Source organism: Coregonus clupeaformis, chromosome 17 (genome assembly GCF_020615455.1).
Source record: "Coregonus clupeaformis isolate EN_2021a chromosome 17, ASM2061545v1, whole genome shotgun sequence".
Lineage (NCBI taxonomy): Eukaryota > Metazoa > Chordata > Actinopteri > Salmoniformes > Salmonidae > Coregonus > Coregonus clupeaformis.
The window spans coordinates 44756793-44776822 of NC_059208.1; the positions used below are offsets into that span (position 1 = coordinate 44756793).

Consider the following 20030-nt stretch of genomic DNA (forward strand, 5'->3'; position numbering starts at 1 on the left):
TTGAGGGGGCATCTTTGGATTTAAGCCATGAGAAACTGAAAAAGGGAACCAGTTTGGTTAAAGAAACAACATTGTGAATTACTTGTTGTCATTCAACCTGTTTAGCAAAGGTAATTGCTGGGTGAGTATATTTAGCACAGGTTGACGTTTATTGGCATGAGTCTTTTCCTTGAGGCAAAACTATGCAATTTCCGCTAGATGGGCCAGCTGCAAAGTCAAAATGGTCTATATTGTAAAAATTCATGAAAACAAAAAGTTTAGGGTTATGCATTAGGGTTAGCAGTGTGATTAGGGTTAAGGTTAGGGTTAGGTTTAAAATCTGATTTGATTACTTTGTAGCTGTGCCAGCTAGTGACAACTCTGCAGAGCTGCCTCCAGAACATTATTCATGGCAATAAAAAAGGACACCTGCAATTTTAGAGCTCTGACTGGGCAGGCAGTTAATATGCATGAATGAGCAGCAGAGTTGCATCCATCATCGGGTATATATCTCTCCACCTCTCTCTCTCTCTTTGTGGGGAAGGTGTGTATTCTTCCCCTCTTTCGTTTTCAGATGGATTCCGACAATGAGGAGAACTATAGACTGAAACAACCCTGATGATAATGTCATCATGACATCACACTAACCAAGAACTCAACCCACACACACACACACATGCTCGCACACACACGTCAGGAGATATCACATGCTCAATCATCAGCTCAATAACTCACATCTGAAGCTGTACATAGATAAGTTGAACTAAAAACAAGCAAACTCAGCGGTCTTCCAAGACCAGGACTACTGAAACATGCTGCAATAATGGATAAAATAATTATCCAGTGCAATATTCTCCTCAAAATAAAGCTTCACTCAAATGCCTGTGACATTGAAATAGGCCCTTCAAAGATTCATTACATTAGTCCATTATGTATTCTCCACATGTCCAATCTACTCCCCCTACACTTGGAGATGGCACTAACCAATGGGGCATCTGTACTCAGATGGGATACAGAGAGAAAACACCATTCAACCTTCATTGTTGTCGGGAGTCTTTGAAGGTACAAGTCATGCCTTTTTCATCTGGTTGCCAGTCTTTTAGAAGGATGTCCTATCCTTCGTAATGGTGTTGTTAGTCCTGACTTGAGTAAAGCATCCATAAGAACTTGGTGATCAGTTTGATGGCCACGGTAGTCCAGGATTGTGTTCATTTGGGCACACCGTGGCAAAACGTTTTGCTACGGAAAACAAAAACGAGCATTTCTTATTAGATAAGTTCAGATGGTATCTCCCTGCTTCACTCCGTTTTGGGCGGTTTTGTTCCTCCTGAACACGACCCTGTTTCCAGTCAATCACCCTTGGATTGTCATTATAATCCACTATGAGATGTCCCTTATGAAACATACAATTGATTGATATGCTTCTGAGTTTGAACTTTTAACACTCCTTGTTATAGTCTGTTGGTTGGGTTGAGGTGCACGAGAACAGTCAGCCAGGGGCACAAGGATTAAAAGGCATCAACAGAAGGTTATTGATCACCTGGCCAGCTGCCATCTTTATTTCCTCCTGCTTCCCCTACCATGCAGCTGAACTTCTCCAAAATGGCTTCCGCGCTGATCTGGGGCAGGCCGGCATCCAGCGGACAGCCCTCCACCAGGCTGTTCATGGGAGTGGCCGGCACCTGGAAGTCCTCCTCCGTCCCAGAGTCCTCGGCGCCCAGTAGGCGGCGGCGGTGGTGCCGGGAGGCCGAGAAGCAGCGGGGGCGGGCGTCGCCGTCGACACCAGGCGACCCCGTGGGGTCAAAGTGGTCGTCCAGCTCCTCAAAGTCCTCCGCCTCCCCACAATGCACTTGCTTCTTGTCCCACTCCTTCAGGAAGTCCTTGAGGATAGGTAGCACTTTCTTGCGGGAGGCCAGTGCGTTGCCTTGGAGATAGGACTTGATGTCGTTGAAGGGGCTGCTCATGGGAGAGAAGCTCAGAGAGGGGTTCCGGGCCTTTTCTAATGCTTGGCTCACCTACAGCAGAATGTGAAACACACTTAAAAGTGTATTGCTAATTCATAGTTGCCGTTTTAACATTGACTAATATTCTCAGATTGTCATGCCTGCACCTGCCCGAGAGGAAAAGCACGCTAATAAATAATAGCAACAGGCAGCATTGAATACTTTGATGTATCTCACTTACAGACATGCTTAATATCACAGAATAATACTATTTCTTTTCACACCAAGGAATAGTTTCTGAGGGCCAATATTAAACTAACAAGGTAGGTAGGTTGGCACACAAAGTAGACCTATTTTTGTATGTATTTTTAAGCAGCACCAATATTCAAATGGCTTGACCTCTTTACAATACACTGAACTCATATAAAAATACTTTTTAGGGTCATGAACAGAAATGTGCCGCACAAAATGGGTACATTTCTTTTAAGTCAATTAGATGGCACTATGTGGAACTATTACCTATTATATAACTACCCCTATCAAATCCTTACTATTATATTACTACCCCTATAAATATAAAATAATCTCACTACATAGGGGTCTAGGGGTAAATATAAGTGGGCATGACAGTGCAGTTCATACCTCCTCCCTATAGAGGGTGCTGGAGCTGTAGACCGCCAGCTGCCGATGGGGCTCGCTGCGTTCATTGAAAGAGATTGTCATGGCAACCACCGCACCAAAACGATGTTTGTGACAGAACTCACAAAGCTCCTGTTGTAGGCTCTTCCGCTGTAGGAACATCTGTCGAACGCACAGGATGACGTACAACAGTAAACAACAAAACTATACTATATAGAAAACAGACATTGGTTCAAATACTATTCAAATCCAAAAGGCAAGCTCAATCAACTATAGATATGTATAAATTATTTCAAATAGTATTTGAACCCAGGTCTGATATAGAATAATGGTGGCAGTGGTGGCATGCAACAAAACTGTGCCATGCATGTGTGTACAGTCAATACATGATACATGATGGCTTGTGGCTGGAGCCAGTAAAATAGAAAGTAGCGCTGTGACGATTATGGCATTTTGGGTAACGATTAATTGTCATGCAAATGGCCACGGTTATTGTCATAATTGTAATTTCTGTAGAAAAATATTTTCAGTTAGTAATGCATCATAATGCATCTTTGAAAATTAGCTACGACATACCTAATGAATACATCATAGCTTTGGTGACATCCCTGTCTCAAAAACGAAAGGCTTTGACCACTTGGAACTTTGGGAAATGAAGCTTCTCTTCCTGACCGTGCCGTTCTGCTCGTAAAATGATTACCAACTTTACCCACTTCATGTAAAAATAAAAAATTACTATTGGATAAACTACACTATCAGGCAAAAGTTTGGACACACCTACTCATTCAAGGGTTTTTCTTTATTTTTACAATGTTTTACGTTGTAGAATAATAGTGAAGACATCAAAACTATGAAATAACACATATGGAATCATGTAGTAACCAAAAAAGTGTTAAACAAATTAAAATATATGTAATATTTGAGATTCTTCAAATAGCCACCCTTTGCCTTGATGACAGCTTTGCACACTCTTGGCATTCTCTCAACCAGCTTCATGAGGTAGTCACCTGGAATGTATTTAAATTAACAGGTGTGCCTTCTTAAAAGTTAATTTGTGGAATTTCTTTCCTTCTTAATGCATTTGAGCCAATCAGTTGTGTTGTGACAAGGTAGGGGGGGGGGGTATACAGAAGATAGCCATATTTGGTAAAAGACCAAGTCCACATTATGGCAAGAACAGCTCAAATAAGCAAAGAGAAATGACAGTCCATCATCACTTTAAGACATGAAGGTCAGTCAATATGGACATTTTCAAGAACTTTGAAAGTTTCTTCAAGTGCAGTTGCAAAAACCATCAAGCACTATGATGAAACTGGTATCATGAGGACCGCCACAGGAATGGAAGACCCAGAGTTACCTCTGCTGCAGAGGATAAATTCATTAGAGTTACCAGCCTCAGAAATTGCAGCCCAAATAAATGCTTCACAGAGTTCAAGTCAGAGACACATCTCAACATCAACTGTTCAGAGGGGACTGTGTGAATCAGGCCTTTGGTTGAATTGCTGCAAAGAAACCACTACTAAAGGACACCAATAAGAAGAAGAGACCTGCTTGGGCCAAGAAACACGAGCAATGGACATTAGACTGGTGGAAATCTGTCCTTTGGTCTGGAGTCCAAATTTGAGATTTTTGGTTCCAACCGCCGTGTCTTTGTGAGACGTGGTGTGGGTGAACGGATGATCTTTGCATGTGTAGTTCCCACCGTAAAGCATGGAGGAGGAGGTGTTATGGTTTGGGGGTGGTTTGCTGGTGACACTGTCTGTGATTTATTTAGAATTCAAGGCACATTTAACCAGCATGGCTACCAAAGCATTCTGCAGCGATACACCCTCCCATCTGGTTTGGGCTTAGTGGGACTATCATTAGTTTTTCAACAGGACAATGACCCAACACACCACCAGGCTGTGTAAGGGTTATTTTACCAAGAAGGAGAGTGATGGAGTGCTGCATCAGATGACCTGGCCTCCACAATTCCCCGACCTCAACCCAATTGAGATGGGTCAGACGGCAGAGTGAGGGAAAAGCAGCCAACAAGAGCTCAGCATATGTGGGAACTCCTTCAAGACTGTTGGAAAAGCATTCCAGGTTAAGCTGGTTGAGAGAATGCCAAGAGTGTGAAAAGCTGTCATCAAGGCAAAGGGTGGCTATTTGAAGAATTTCAAATATAAAATATATTTTGATTTGTTTAACACTTTATTGGTTACTACATGATTCCATATGTGTTATTTCATAGTCTTTGAATGAGTAGGTGTGTCCAAACTTTTGACTGGTACTGTATATCTACTTGAATATAAAGTTGAATCCCTTCTCCTAAAATGAATGCATTTAGATGATTATGACACATATTTCTGTTAGTTCACGGTTATTGTCCATAATTGTCGGTTACACGATTACACAATAATTGTGTCAGCTCTAAGAGAAGGTATTTGTAAAAATAATACATTTGCTTTGACACCAAATCAGTTATTTGATGTGCACTCATCAGGAGTCAACTATCTGTATTCACTACAGTAGACTCCCACTCTGGACTCTTCTTCTGTGATCTTCTGCATTGCAGCAACGATGGCCACCCAGATATCAGGGAGTATTCTTAACTAACAGACATGACTCCTGTCACTATTATTTAGCCTGGTCTGAAGCAACACTTTAGCTACTGATCTGATTTGATTATGCTAATTAAACACTACAATTTATGCTATGAACCATTAGTTGTATATAGCTGTCACTGTCGCTCCTAGATGTATGTTACTGATAATTTGAAAAATTATCATCTCCCAGGATTAAAAGCGAGTCTGATAGCTAAATTGGTAACATTGTAGCATGACTGAAGAGTATGACTGAAGAGTAAAGATTCTAATAGTGGAATATAATTATCCCGAAGGAGTAGGAAATATGACTTGGTGAATCATCTGCAAACTCTATGTCGTTAAAGAGTTGCTTGGTCATTCAAAGGCAAAGTAGGCAATTCTAACGCATTGTTGTTAATGGGGAAGAGTAAAGGTTTGCATAAACCCAGTATGATGCTGAGAGGGTGATGTTAAAGGTAGACTCAGCTATATTCATTTACCACGAGGAGCAGGGCAACTTCCGACACAAACAAAGACTGCGCGAAGCAAGAGGCTGCAATCGTCAGCATTTGTTGTCACGCAACTATCACACTGCATTAGAGAGATGCAAACTCCTGTGCAGATGTTTAACAGTATATGTGTTGGTGCTGACGAGTTCAGCCTCTTGCCTCACACTCTCTGGCTGCACTGCACTTGTGATTACCTAATATCGCTGAGTCTCAGTTTAAAGCATGGTGGCATAAGCATGGTAGTGGCAGAGTGGATTAAGTGAAGTAACGGCATGGCTAGACAGTACGTACATCTAGTGTCATGTACACAGCGCTGACTGCCAGTCTCAGGTCGCCTCTGGAGACAGCCTTCATGTCCTTCAGCAGGATCTGCTCTGTAGAAAGACCTGTAACACAAACCAATGGGACAAGCAGCATTACAATGGCAGCATGTAATTGGGTATAGACACTACTGTATGACAAACACTACAGCATATCATAAGTTACAATGTAGATCATATACTGTATATAGGGCCCTGTGTTTTGGTTAATCATGTCACATGACCTGGATTTTAACCTTTATTTGAAGCTTTTTCCAGAAATGAGAATTAGACCAAAAATTATAGCAATAGTCTGAGGATGATGCTGGACCATCTCACATAAAAACAAAAGAGGACAGTTTGATGAAAAAAAGCTACATCCATTTTTGGACTTATACATTCATAATATTTACCCATTGATTATTGAAGAATATATCTTAGAAATGCCTCATGAGCTTAGTTCAACTGTCCTACCCCATCAGAACCCAAAATATAAGCTTGATTTACTCTGTTTGTAAACAAAGTAAATGTAAACAAGCACTATATAGCCTCAAAACATGATTACAACTATAATTTTTATATCATGGATGGTCAGTCCTTGCATCCATAGCTCTGTCTTTAAATTTGAGAGGTTACATTTCTTCATCCCCATCCCCCCACTTTTTACCAAAATAGTGGTGGGGGGTACGCTTTTTTATTGTTACAACTGCTGATTGCCGCTTTAAATAGAAGGTTAAAATCCAGGTCATCTGACATGATTAATGAAAACACAGGGCCCTACATATACAGTGCCTTCAGAAAGTATTCATACCCGTTGACCTATTCGACATTTTGTTGTGTTACAGCCGGAATTCAAAATGGATTAAAATGTTTTTTTTTCTCTCACCCATCTACACACAATACCCTATGATAATGAAAAAGTGAAAACATGTTTTTAGAAATTCAACAAATTAATTGAAAATGAAATAAAGAAATACTCTTATTTACATAAGTATTCACACCCAAGTCAATACTTTGTAGATGCACCTTTGGCAGCAATTACAGCTATGAGTCTTTCTGGGTAAGTCTCTAAGAGCTTTTCGCACCTGGATTGTGCAACATTTGCCCATTATTCTTTTCAAAATTCTTCAAGCACTCTCAAATTGGTTGTTGATCATTGCTAGACAACCATTTCCAGGTCTTGACATAGATTTTCAAGCAGATTTAAGTCAAAACTGTAACTCGGAACATTCACTGTCTTCTTGGTAAACCACTCCAGTGAAGATTTGGCATTGTGTTTTAGGATATTGTCCATCTGCAAGGTGAATTAATCTCCCAGTGGAAAGCAGACTGAACCAGGTTTTCCTCTTGGATTTTGCCTGTGCTTAGCTCCATTCCGTTTCTTTTAAATCCTGAAAAACTCCCCAGTCCTTAACGATTACAAGCGTACCCATAACATGATTCAGCCACCACTATGCTTGAAAATATGGAGAGTGGTACTCAGTAATGTGTTGTAATGGATTTGCCTCAAACATAACACTTTGTATTCAGTACAAAAAGGTAATTGCTTTGCCACATTTTTTGCAGTATTACTTTAGTGCCTTATTGCAAACAGGATGCATGTTTTGGAATAAAAAAAAATCTGTACAGGCTTCCTTCTTTTCACTCTGTCAATTAGGTTAGTATTGTGGAGTAACTACAATGTTGATCCATCCTCAGTTTTCTCCTATCACAGCCATTCAACTTCGTAACTGTTTCAAAGTCACCATTGAGCGGTTTCACCTGAGTGGTTTCCTTCCTCTCCGGCAACTGAGTTAGGAAGGATGCCTGTATCTTTGTAGTGACGGGGTGTAATGATACACCATCCAAAGTGTAATTAATAACTGCACCATGCTCAAAGGGATATTCAATGTCTGCTTTTTTTTTTATCTACCAATAGGTGCCCTTCTTTGCAAAGCATTGGAAACCCTCACTGGTCTTTTTGAATGAATCTGTGTTTGAAATTCACTGCTAGACTGAGGGACCTTACAGATACTTGTGAGGTAGTTATTCAAAAATCATGTTAAACACTATTATTGCACACAGAGTGAGTCCATGCAACTTATTATGTGACTTGCTAAGCACATTTTTACTCCTGAACTTATTTAGGCTTGCCATAACCAAGGGGTTGATTGCTTATTGAATCAAGACATTTCAGCTTTTCATTTTTAATTAATTAGTACAAATTTCAAAAAACATAATTCCACTTTGACATTATGGGGTATTGTGTGTAGGCCAGTGACCAAAAAAATCTCAATTTAATACATTTTTAATTCAGGCTGTAACACAACAAAATGTGGAAAAGGTCAAGGGGTGTGAATACTTTCTGAAGGCACTGTATAAGTGATAAACAACAACACTCTATTTATATGGAAAATTACCACAACGCGGGGTGTAATGTAGTCAAGTACAGTTAAGATGTAGTCAAGTGTTGTATTTTCTCTCTGACACAATGTATGTAATGGCGTCGAAATAAGGATGCATAAGCAGAAAAGAACCCCATACCTACATTAAAATAATATTTTATATGGTGGTGGATCTTTGATATTATGGGGTTATTTTGCTTCCACTGGTCCTGGGACCCTTGTTAAGGTCAACGGCATCATGAACTTTACCCAGTACCAGTATAACATAACACATAGTAAGATAAACCTGGAATGTGGTCAACACAAGGGAGAACAACTGTCCCCTCTCATTGAAGCCCCGGAAGTTCAAGGCCGACCGTGGTCCTGCAGGCATTGTTAGCAGAAAACAGGATCCCCATTATAGTGAATGGAAAAATGGCAATCTTCGTTGTCAATCTTCGTGTAAAGAAAACACTATTTAGAAAACAATCATGGTACCAATAGGTACCCCGGTCGGCCTTCAACTTGAGTTACTCAATAAGAGGGGGCAGCACTGAGCTAGCCTGCAACGCCACTTCCTGGAGTAGCTCAAACTACGCACGTTATGTCTCCATTAGACGCCATCTTAACCGACTTCATTTGGCTTGAATGCGCAATTGAGTCTTCACATAGGAATTAATGGTGTCACGTGATCGATTGCTTTGTCCAGTCATTGGGTCAACAGAGCAGAGGTTCCTACCTGAAGGGTTTTACATATTATTTTGCTTACTTCTAGATGGACACTCCACAACATTATTTTGACGTCGTGTGAAATCTCACACTTACTCTACAACACTCTTTAAAATACAGGTAACACTTTATTTGAACGGTATGTCATAACAGTGTCATAATACTGACAAAATAATGTCATATTGTCATGACATCCTATGTCCCTGAATGTCAAGTGACAAGGCAGTGTCATTTTGTCCACCTGTCAACACTTTTCCCATGGCATGTTTTTCTTTTTACCTGAGATGTCAAACTTGGCGCTCTGTAGGGACTGGAAGAGGGCGCCCCTGGGTGGCAGGTCGGGGAAGCGCGACTCCAGCAGGCAGGCCAGATGGCTGTCCTTGGGTGTGACCTTGCCCGCCTCAGGTGCCATGTTGACACAATCCAGCACGATGGCCCCTGTGTGGGCACACTGCCAAGTATAGGTGAACTGAGCCAATGGTTACTGCTTGCATTGACAAACAAGCGCAACTACAAAATAATTGTCGATTTCAGTAATAATTCCTCCTGCCATCTTCCCACTGCCTAGTTCTGAGCAGTGGAGGCTGCTGAGGGGAGAACGGCTCATAATAATGGCCGGAACGGAACAAATGGAAACCATCTGTTTGATGTATTTGATACCATTCCACTGATTTTGCTCCAGTCATAACTACAAGCCCGTTCTCCCCAATTAAGGTGCCACCAACCTCCTGTGGTTCTGAGGTATGCATTGTTTAAAGACCCGGAGACACTGTGGCCCTTGAGGACTGGAGTTTGACACGTGTTATATAGAATGCTGGACGTGAAAGAATTGTTGCTGTGGCAAACTTACCGTATAATAGTTGGGCCACCTGTCTGTCTAGCACTTCAGGTGCCTTGTGGTGAATGTGCTCCGTCACCAAGGTGGCACAGGAACCCACGGTTTCCATGGTGACTAAACAGGAAGTGGAGGGTGTCCTCTCAAGATGGTGGTGGTCAATGACTTCCACAACTGCCTCCTCCAAGTCAATGTCGGCACTACGGGGAAAAGTCAGGGTTGACTGAATATTGTGAAATACGTTGTGTCATATATCCTAAACTATATGTTTTCTCAATCTGGGTCCAGGAAACTGGCCCTCCACATATCAGGCACTTTCCCACAAAGTTGTCCTGTGTTGTCAATACGACTTGATACTGTAGGTATCAGTGGAAGAAAGTCTGAGTGAGAGAAAGGCAAAGAGATGGCAAGGGACAGAACAACAGAAAGAGAGTGAGAAAATAAGAGAAAATAAACAGAAAGAGTAATGTTGCAACCGCTGACCTAGGAAGCACGTTGTGGTCCACCAGCGTGAGCACCAGCCTCTTGGCTCTATGGAGCCCTGCCAGGTCCACCTCGTCACGGAACACCAGAGCCTCTGGCGGAACCCCGCTCTCCTTCAGCAGGAACACATTGTCTGACCGCAGGGGGAACTCGGCCCTCGGGATGTTCAGCACCGGCACCACAGTCTTACACGAGCTGCCAGACGTCTGGGAACAAAGGGGGATGGAAGATGAGGAAGGGAAAGGAGGAGAGGAGGGGGGATGGAAGAGGGAGACCAGGTCAAAACAGACATCTGACACCACTGCACCTTGCTGCTGAGGCTAGCTGTGATTCCTCTGCAATGTTTCCGTCCACCTTTTCAGGCCTTTGGGGGATCTTGAGTATCTGAGGTTGTTTGAATATTTCATGAGTAGCGAGGGCGTATAGCAAGCCGCTATAGCCAGGGGTTAGGGAGGACGGATGGATCAATGCAGTAAGAAAGATAAGGAGAGACTGGTGCCCGGTGGCCAGGGCACAGACATTGTTTTTATGCTTGAGTATGAGTGACTCTGAGGGTTGTCTGGTCCTATTTTGGAGAATTCTGGGCATTTTGGTTACGCTTGGTCAAGCTATTCATGGACTCAGACTTAGAAATGAGTCACTCACATAGTTAATTCTGAGCCTGGAGTGCTTCAGGACTTTGGCCCATCTCTCTAAACTCAAATGAGCAGATATATTAATTATCGCATAGCAGGACGTATTCATCCAACAATTTGATTTCAAACAACCACAACATAGAGTCTATGGGTCTTCATACTAGAAGATTTCCACAAGGTACACTACATCACCAAAAGTATGTGGACACCCCTTCAAATTAGTGGATTCGGCTATTTCAGCCACACCCGTTGCTAACAGATGTATACAATCGGGCACACCGCCATGCAATCTCCATAGACAAACATTGGCAGTAGAATGGCCTTACTGAAGAGCTCAGTGACTTTCAACGTGGCACCGTCATAGGATGCCACCTTTCCAACAAGTCAGTTCGTCAAATTTCTGCCCTGCTAGAGCTGCCCCGGCCAACTGTAAGTGCTGTTATTGTGAAGTGGAAACGTCTAGCAGCAACAACACTCACTACCGAGTTCCAAACTGCCTCTGGAAGCAACGTCAGCACAAGAACTGTTCATTGGGAGTTTTCATGAAATGGGTTTCCATGGCTGAGCTGCCACTCACAAGCCTAAGATCACCATGGCAATACCAAGCGTCGGCTGGAGTGGTGTAAAGCTCGCCGCAATTGGACTCTGGAGCAGTGGAAACGCATTCTCTGGACTGATGAATCACGCTTCACCATCTGGCAGTCCGACGGATGAATGTGGTTTTGGCGGATGCAAGGAGAACGCTACCTGCCCCAATGCATAGTACCAACTGTAAAGTTTGGCAAGTCACCGTAGCAATGCTCCAACATCTAGTGGAAAGCCTTCCCAGAAGAGTGGAGGCTGTTATAGCAGCGAAGGGGGGACCAACTCCATATTAATGGCCATGATTTTGGAATGAGATGTTCGACGAGCAGGTGTCCACATACTTTTGTAGCCATGTAGTGTATGTATTTTTGGGTAACAATTTACTAAAACCCTCTGTTATATAAGGGCTACATAACACTGTCATAATAATGGCATAACTGGTGTCAGCTTTTGATAACTGACGTTATGTCATGCTTATGAGTGTTATGTAGCCCTAATGACTCAAATAAAGCAGAAGTGCTGAAACAAAATGAAATCTCAGTATTGAGCCACCCCAAAAATACATTGCTGATAATTACATAAGATCATTCTGGAAGCCTCTTGCCAGCCAAAAATATCAAGGGCCAAGTTTGTCAAGGGCCCGTGCACCCCACTTTCGGCAGCCCTTCAGTAAAGTGTAAATGACTTGTTACCGTATAAAAACCTAAACATATGAGGAGGGGACTGGATCCTTCAGGTATGGTAACTCATTTTCCAACTGGGTTGAGGGATTCACTAATGAGAGGTGGCACAGGCTAGAAGCTAGCTGACTCACTTTGGACAGAAAGTAGGCGAAGGCGAGGGATGACACCATGGAGTCGAGGTCACAGGCCTCGTTGCCAAGGATGACGTGGATTCCAGAGCTGCCCTCCGAACTGCCCTAATGAGGGGAGAAGAAAGGAAGGAAGAACGAAGGAAGAAAAAGAGAGGGGGGGTAAAGTGAGTGGTAAAGTATGATTCCTTGTCAGCTTTATACATTGTAGATTTCGAAACCGTTTTTTTTTTACACAGCCAAAACTACACTAGTCAAAATGTAAAAAGCATTGGTATTGTCTAAACAGCCCCCAGAATGCTAGATACCTGCCTGCAGTCAATTAATGAATAGCCAAGAATAGCCTACTGAAACAAATCCCATTTTGACAGACTGAAATGGTATCCCTATATTTCATTCAGGCTTACAGTAGTTAGCATCTAGCCTATGCTATCATTATTGGACTGCTGCTAATCAAAGAACACACCTACTTTAAAGTGGCACTCCAGTCTCCTTTTGACCTAATTTAACAACTGATTTACTTAACAATAGGCACATCTCAATAGGTGGTCCAGGTAAGTCATGCCATAGAACAAGTGGGGGGGTGGGCCTTCTTTTCCTCTATTGTCCTCTATTGTTTCTCTATTGTTCCTCAAGAAAGGAGGGCCGATGACATCACAGATTCCCATCAGACCAACTCTTTGAATGCCCTACTCCTTGAAGTTTGCAGTTGTGTCAACAACAAAAAAACTATTTTGCTCAAAACTTATTTCTTTACCCTTTAGTGTGTGTACTGCAATGTATTTATACTTGGGAAATAGCTTTTCAACAGTAAATGTTCAAAAACTGCTGAGGGATGTCTTTAATAACAATGAGTGAATGTGCAGCTCCAACTATGATACAGCCTTATTGGACTCAGCGAGATGCTTTCATTTTGATAATTTTGCAGTCGACTGGTAGACCCACTGTGATAATTAGTGTGATTAGTATCACTTTATCTGTGACATGATGAAAGAAACAATGTTATTACTGACACCGGGGATACGGCCTTGCTGTGATATGATGATGGCAAAGCAGTGAAAGCACTAATTACCACTGTGTGTGGCAGTATGGCAGGATTCAGTATAAACACAAAAAGCAAAACCAACCATCTGGAATTAGCAAAGTTCATCTGAACCACTCTGCTCTACATTGTGAATACTTTAATTAGCTAGTTCAGTTAGTTTCTCAACCTAACTGCTGGAAACCTGTCATTTATCTGTAAATCAGGAGAAAAAGTCCAAACACTAACTATTTAGTAGGGATTGATATGCTAACTTTTAGATTTAGTGGAGGATGCAGAGCTACACGGGCCCCCTGTAGCTCAGTTGGTAGAGCATGGTGTTTGCAACGCCAGGGTTGTGTGTTCGATTCCGACGGGGGGCCAGTATGAAAAATAAATAAAAATAAATCTATGCACTCACTAACTATAAGTCGCTCTGGATAAGAGCGTCTGCTAAATGACTAAAATGTAACAACTACTTTGCCCCTTAAGGCCACCATAGATTTAACAATCAACCTATTAAGATTGGTCCACCATTGTACTTTGTGAACCAGTGTAAGCAGTGTAGGATCTCTCCTGTTGATCTCAACATATTGAGAATTGATGTGTATCCTATTGACTTCCAACGGTAAATCAAGAAATATGTCCAGGTCTGCCTCCTAGACTGGTTTTTCTCCCCATCAGTCTGGGCTGTAGCTTAGTGTGTAGACAACTGGGTGGAGAGAGAGCCATTCCGCCCCATGTTAAGTGCCCAGTGTAAGTGCCCCTTACGGGCAGCCAGTGTGAGTGTACTACGTCATGGCCGCCCAGCCCCCCCCTTCCCTCTCATCTCTCTCTTCCCAGCATGCCCGGCACCTCCCATCAGCCGTAGTAGCGGACAGACCCGGGCAGGCAAGCAGGAGCCAAGGGAGGCTATATTTAACAATAGAGAGTGTGTGTGTGTGTGTGTGTGTGTGTGTGTGTGCAGAGCTCTCCAACCGTGAATCCATGACAGCCCCACGGTAAACAGAACGATTCAGGGCAACGTCTACTACAGCTATAGTAATCCAGTATTGCAGTATCCATTCAAAGACAAGGCTAGAAATATAAACAATGGTTAGATAAGAGGTGAACAACTTGGTTGGTGGGAAAATGTAGGCCTGTGACACAAATATGGAAGTGTTACGATAGTACCATGATTATGACAGGATGCTCTGATTCATGCAGCTCTGATCTTTATGCATGTCCTTGTGCATCTGTTTTGTGTGCCATTAGCAGATCAATTGTAGATAATGGTGTTAAATGCTAACTGTTTTGCAACGGGCTTCATATTCAACTCACACTATTGCTGAGAAATGTCAATTACTGTTTTATAATAGGACAGTGCTGTTTTATAACAGCTATCCTCATATCTCACACTAAGGTGGCAGGTAGCTTAGTGGTTAAGAGCGTTGTGCCAGTAACCGAAAGGTCGCTGGTTCTAATCCCCGAGCCGACTAGGTGAAAAATCTGTTGATGTGCCCTTGAGCAAGGCACTTAACCCTAATTGCTCCTGTAAGTCGCTCTGGATAAGAGCGTCTGCTAAATGGCATATTATTATTATATTATTATAAATGACAAAAAAAAAACAGAGCAAACCATACACAAAAAAAAAATATATATACATAATGTATGCACGCATGACTGTAAGTCGCTTTGGATAAAAGCGTCTGCTAAATGGCATATTATTATTATATTATTATAAATGACTAAAAAAAAACAGAGCAATCCATTTAGGCCTGTATTTGAGTGCAGCATTCAAGCCAGGGATCACTTTGAGCCACTTTGCCAGCTTCATTGAGTTGATATTGATGAGTCAATATTGTTCCATTACTACTCAAGCACAAATCTAAGGCACGCTGGTTACTCTCACCTGTTCCGCTTTCTGAGTGCCCCGTCATAGCTCTCATTCCATCTGGTTAATGTTAAACCACACCACACTGAGGCATTCTCTCTCCAATCCACTTAGCACAGGCCTCAGGGACTCACGAGAGATAAGGCTGAACTGTGGAATTGGTGGATGGAGTAGAGGGAGGAGAGACAAACCCTAGTCTTCCTCATTCTATGATTATTCTCCTCATCCTCATCATCAGTATAACTTTTCAGCTAAACAAATTCCACTTTGATTCCCCTTTTGTTGGGAATAGTGTTCTTTTAGGTAGGTAATGGCTATGGTTTAATTTTAGGTAACAGTTATGAACTTGGGCAGTTTGACATTCCTTAGATAGGCAAAACAAAAAACATGTATAAACAAAATTATAAACTGGGTGGTTAAAGCCCTGAATGCTGATTGGCTGACAGCCGTGGTATATCAGACCGTATACCACGGGTATGACAAAACATTTATTTGTAATGCTCTAATTACGTTGGTAACCAGTTTATAATAGCAATAAGGCACCTTGGGGGTTTGTGGTATATGGCCAATATACCACGGCTAAGAGCTGTATCCAGGCACTCCGCGTTGCGTCGTACATAAGAACAGCCCTTAGCCGTGGTATATTGGCCATATACCACACCCCCTCAGGCCTTATTGCTTAATTAGACCATTTAATTTAATCCGTCTGTCTGAATATTTCAAGACATGGCATATGAGGGTGCAGTGAGATACCCGATGGGTTGGACGATATTTTCTCGTCAATCATCTTTTTAAAAACGTAGACTTCAAAACTGGAAATCAACCAATCGTCCGTCATTAACGCAATGGAAAAGTAAAATGCTTTATTATCTAAAAATGTAAAGTGCGTGGGCTAAGGAGAGAGTGCAATTTGAGGCCATGTGGCGGAAAGTGATGCGGGCGCTGGAGATGGGGGTGTGTTCTAGTTAATGTTTGTCTGATGTTGTTGTTTGTATGTGTATGTTTTGTATTGTTTATAAAATATAAAATAAAATCATAACAACAGAATTATGGCACACAGAGTCAAGGAAGGAACTATCTGACCTCTACAGATCTCTACTGTCTCGATCTTGGCTACTGTCTAAATCTATTGAACATACCGGTTAGCCTTGCCCCATCACTGAAAAGAAAGACTGCTGCAACCAATAACATTAAATTGTCTTAAAGTGTTTGATTATGGGAAAGATGAGCATGTTGAGGGCTCCCCAACCCGTGAGTGTGTGGGCGTGAGACAGGACAGGCATACAAAACGTTAGGCTAGTTCTCCTTCTTGTTCTAGCTCCACAGGTAGAGTAGTCAGGGACGACCCCAGACATAAACATCAACACTTAGTCTCCAGCCATGTGAGGAGGCCATAATGTGAAGTGACAGTGGCTAAACTAAGGCTGCCCAGTGCCCATCAGAACACAGAGACCTGCTGTGTGGCAGTATTCAGATATAACCTGACCTAAGTGGTTGAGTGGACCAAACAGAAGCATCTGACCAGTGGGCAGAAACATTAAATCTAACAGACGACAAGAGCCAGGAAGTATGCCACGAGGCTTTGATTACGCCCATTTAAAATGGGAAATCATATTTGGAGAAGGGGGAGGATGCTGGGAAAGAATAACGTTTAAAAGAATGAATCAAAACCCATTGGCTTGGGGGTAATGGTGAGTTAAGGAAGGCTTTCCCCCTGCTCGCAGCGCTTCTCTTCATCTCAAAAAGGAAATAGGCCACTTCAAACTACAACTAGGCCTATTACAAACTACAACTAGGCCTACTACAAACTACAACTAGGCCTACTACAAACTACGACTACGCCTACTACAAACTACAACTAGGCCTACTACAAACTACAACAAGGCCACTACAAACTACAACTAGGCCACTACAAACTACAACTAGGCCTCCTACAAACTACAACTAGGCCTACTACAAACTACAACTAGGCCTACTACAAACTACAACTAGGCCTACTACAAACTACAACTAGGCCTACTACAAACTACAACTAGGCCACTACAAACTACAACTAGGCCTACTACAAACTACAACTAGGCCTACTACAAACTACAACTAGGCCACTACAAACTACAACTAGGCCACTACAAACAACAACTAGGCCTACTACAAACTATAACTAGGCCTACTACAAACTACAACTAGGCCTAATACATACTACAGTGTCATACGGAGAGGGTTTTAAGAAGGGAAATCAATTCAGCCCATTTCATGTTTTAATTCGTCTCACGTCATGTCTCGAATGTGTTCTCTGATTGCTCGACCATATGATATCCCACCACAGCTGTTCTCTGACGGAAAAAAAAACAAAAGTAAAGAGGGTTAATAATAATAATAATAAATAATAATAAATAATAATTAATGGTGACTCCTCAAGAGTAATCGCTGACCCCTTGAAATTAGACACCTTCTCTTTAAACCTTCACTGTGCCTGACAGCCAAAGACAGCGGCATTCCACACCAAGGCTGCAGGGGAAGGAGGGAGGGGGGATGAGATGTCTGCCATTCAATCATAGTGACAGAGGTGACACCTAATGTCACTATTAATGTCACATGCACAACAGTCAAGCTGTTGGGCCACAGGAATTTGGAAGTGAGAGCTTTAGCCCAGACTCCAGCCGGAGAAAGAGAGAGGTGTACGTGTGCCAACATAGCCTATATAGACAGGGGAACCCACCACACATGGCACCTTTAGTCTTGATTGTGCACACACAGGGAATACAGGGTGCAGGAGATGCCAGGGTGGCACAAAAAGGAAATTGCCATGTCAGGCTCTTTGCACTTTACTAAAAAGTCATACAAATGATTAACCCTCATGGCATTGGTCATCTGACTCTACTGTGACAACCCCTTTCAAAATATGCTGAAAAATGCAATATATGACAATGACTGTAATTGAAGTTTCAGTGGGCAGTATTCTACCTTTTGCTCTCTGACAATTCTAGCTCTTCATTTACACACCACCTCCTCATGAGTCATGGCTCTCTGTGTTGTGTGTGTTAGACCTTTTACAAGAAGAAGATTCATCATCTTTATGAAAATTGATTTTTAGAATCTAGAACCATACTGCAATTTGACTCTGTGTTCAATTCTGCTATTTTGTAACTTGAGAGAATGAATCAATAAACTCTAAATTTTTGTTGATAGTTAGGTTGTCAGGATATCCATACATTATGAATAATATAATAGTAATATATTAGTCATGGGGTAGCTAATTCAATTGTAAAAGCAGTAATGTCTTGGAAGAAAGTGACCAGCCTCTGTAACAGTAATTTAGACAGTTTGAATATTTAAATTAATTGCATGACAGACAGCAGAGAGAACACGCGATGGACAAGGCTAGTCATTAAACAGAGCAACTGAAACATTTGTAAAATATGGAATGTATAGTAAACGTGTTCGTGTGTGTGCCTACCTTTAATGCAGCGCTACATCTCTGTAGAAACCCCTCCATTTTCGCCAGTGTAGAGCACGCCTGGGATATTCTGCCAAACAGAATGTTTACAGACCTGTGTCCTCTGCAAAGACAAATTGACAAAATATTCCTACACCACGTTTTGAAAAGCAGCAGCTCCTGAAGGGTAGAAAGTGGTAGTGATGTGTCGTTCGCGAACGAACGGCTCTTTTTGGTGAACCCCGGGAACCGAATCGCATATGTGAAAGAGCCGTTCATTTGGCTTCCTGATTTGCAGACTGTTACTACTGCTTTTTGAGCTCTAGACAACGATTATCTGCAGATAGGTTATAAAAACATGCTCTGAAGATTGTAATTCCTCACTGCAGGAACAATTGATAGTGAGGAGAGAGCCTTTTTCTGGTCCACACATATTGTTGCAGTGCGTTCATTTTTTTCATCTTTTTTTTGCAGGCCATCTAATAATTTGGACAGGTAAAAATGCATTTGGTCTCGCATGTCACGGTCTGACATAATGGCAGGCAACGTTGTAGGCTTTACATTCGAGATTTGCAGAGGGACCAAGTCACTATTATTTGAGTCACAAGCAAGTCTCAAGTCACAAGGTCGGAGTCTCAAGTCGAGTTCCAAGAAGAACTGGTCAAGACTCGAGTCAAGTCCAAGTCGTGCATTCTAAGAGCAAGTCAAGTCGAGTAGAGTCACAAGTTTCAAGTGAAGTAAAACAAGAAAATCTATACATGCAACGACTTGTTCAACTACAAATCTTTGTCTATTTATTGAGGCTACCAGACAGGCCTTTTCATTATTTTGTCAAATTTTGACTAGCCTATGTAATTGTAAAATAGGGACCTTGTAGCTGTCATAAGGGCATGAAATCAGCAGAAGGCAAGTCGGGTTGACGTGCTCAGAGTGTAGATTTATTTACAGGTCTTGGTGATCCAATGGTGAAACCCCCATATCATACAAAATATACAAGTAGATAGATTTACCAAATATACACGGGTAATAGCCCAAAATAAATAGCCTCTGTATCAGGCTTAACCTGTCCTATCTGAAATGACACAGGTTGAGGGCAAGACCGTACAACCAAATCGAATCGGTCGAACAGGAACTCAAACAGGTAGGCCTACATAATATAAGCACTTGGCTAATTGGCAATTATAACCAATAAACTGGTTCTACAATGTAGAAGGCAATTTCCACATCCATTGTTACATTGGTACATTCGTCTTAATCAGACGTAATGACTATTAATGATATTTCAACACCATGCATGCATGGAACGAACAATCATTTTATCTT

The 20030-nt window shown here is 42.0% G+C and overlaps 1 protein-coding gene across 1 annotated transcript; it reads right to left on the bottom strand.

Annotated features, from left to right (window-relative positions):
- Positions 1-308: 308 nt before the first annotated feature.
- On the bottom strand, positions 309-18912 carry LOC121585696 (exopolyphosphatase PRUNE1-like). The gene is made up of 8 exons (XM_041902020.1): positions 18729-18912; positions 12381-12485; positions 10347-10552; positions 9879-10063; positions 9308-9466; positions 5929-6023; positions 2565-2723; positions 309-1994 (listed from the first exon to the last, which is right to left on the bottom strand). The coding sequence occupies exons 1-8, from the start codon at positions 18765-18767 to the stop codon at positions 1509-1511; spliced, it is 1434 nt and encodes a 477-aa protein (XP_041757954.1). The 5' UTR covers positions 18768-18912; the 3' UTR covers positions 309-1508.
- Between the last annotated feature and the right edge of the window lie 1118 nt (positions 18913-20030).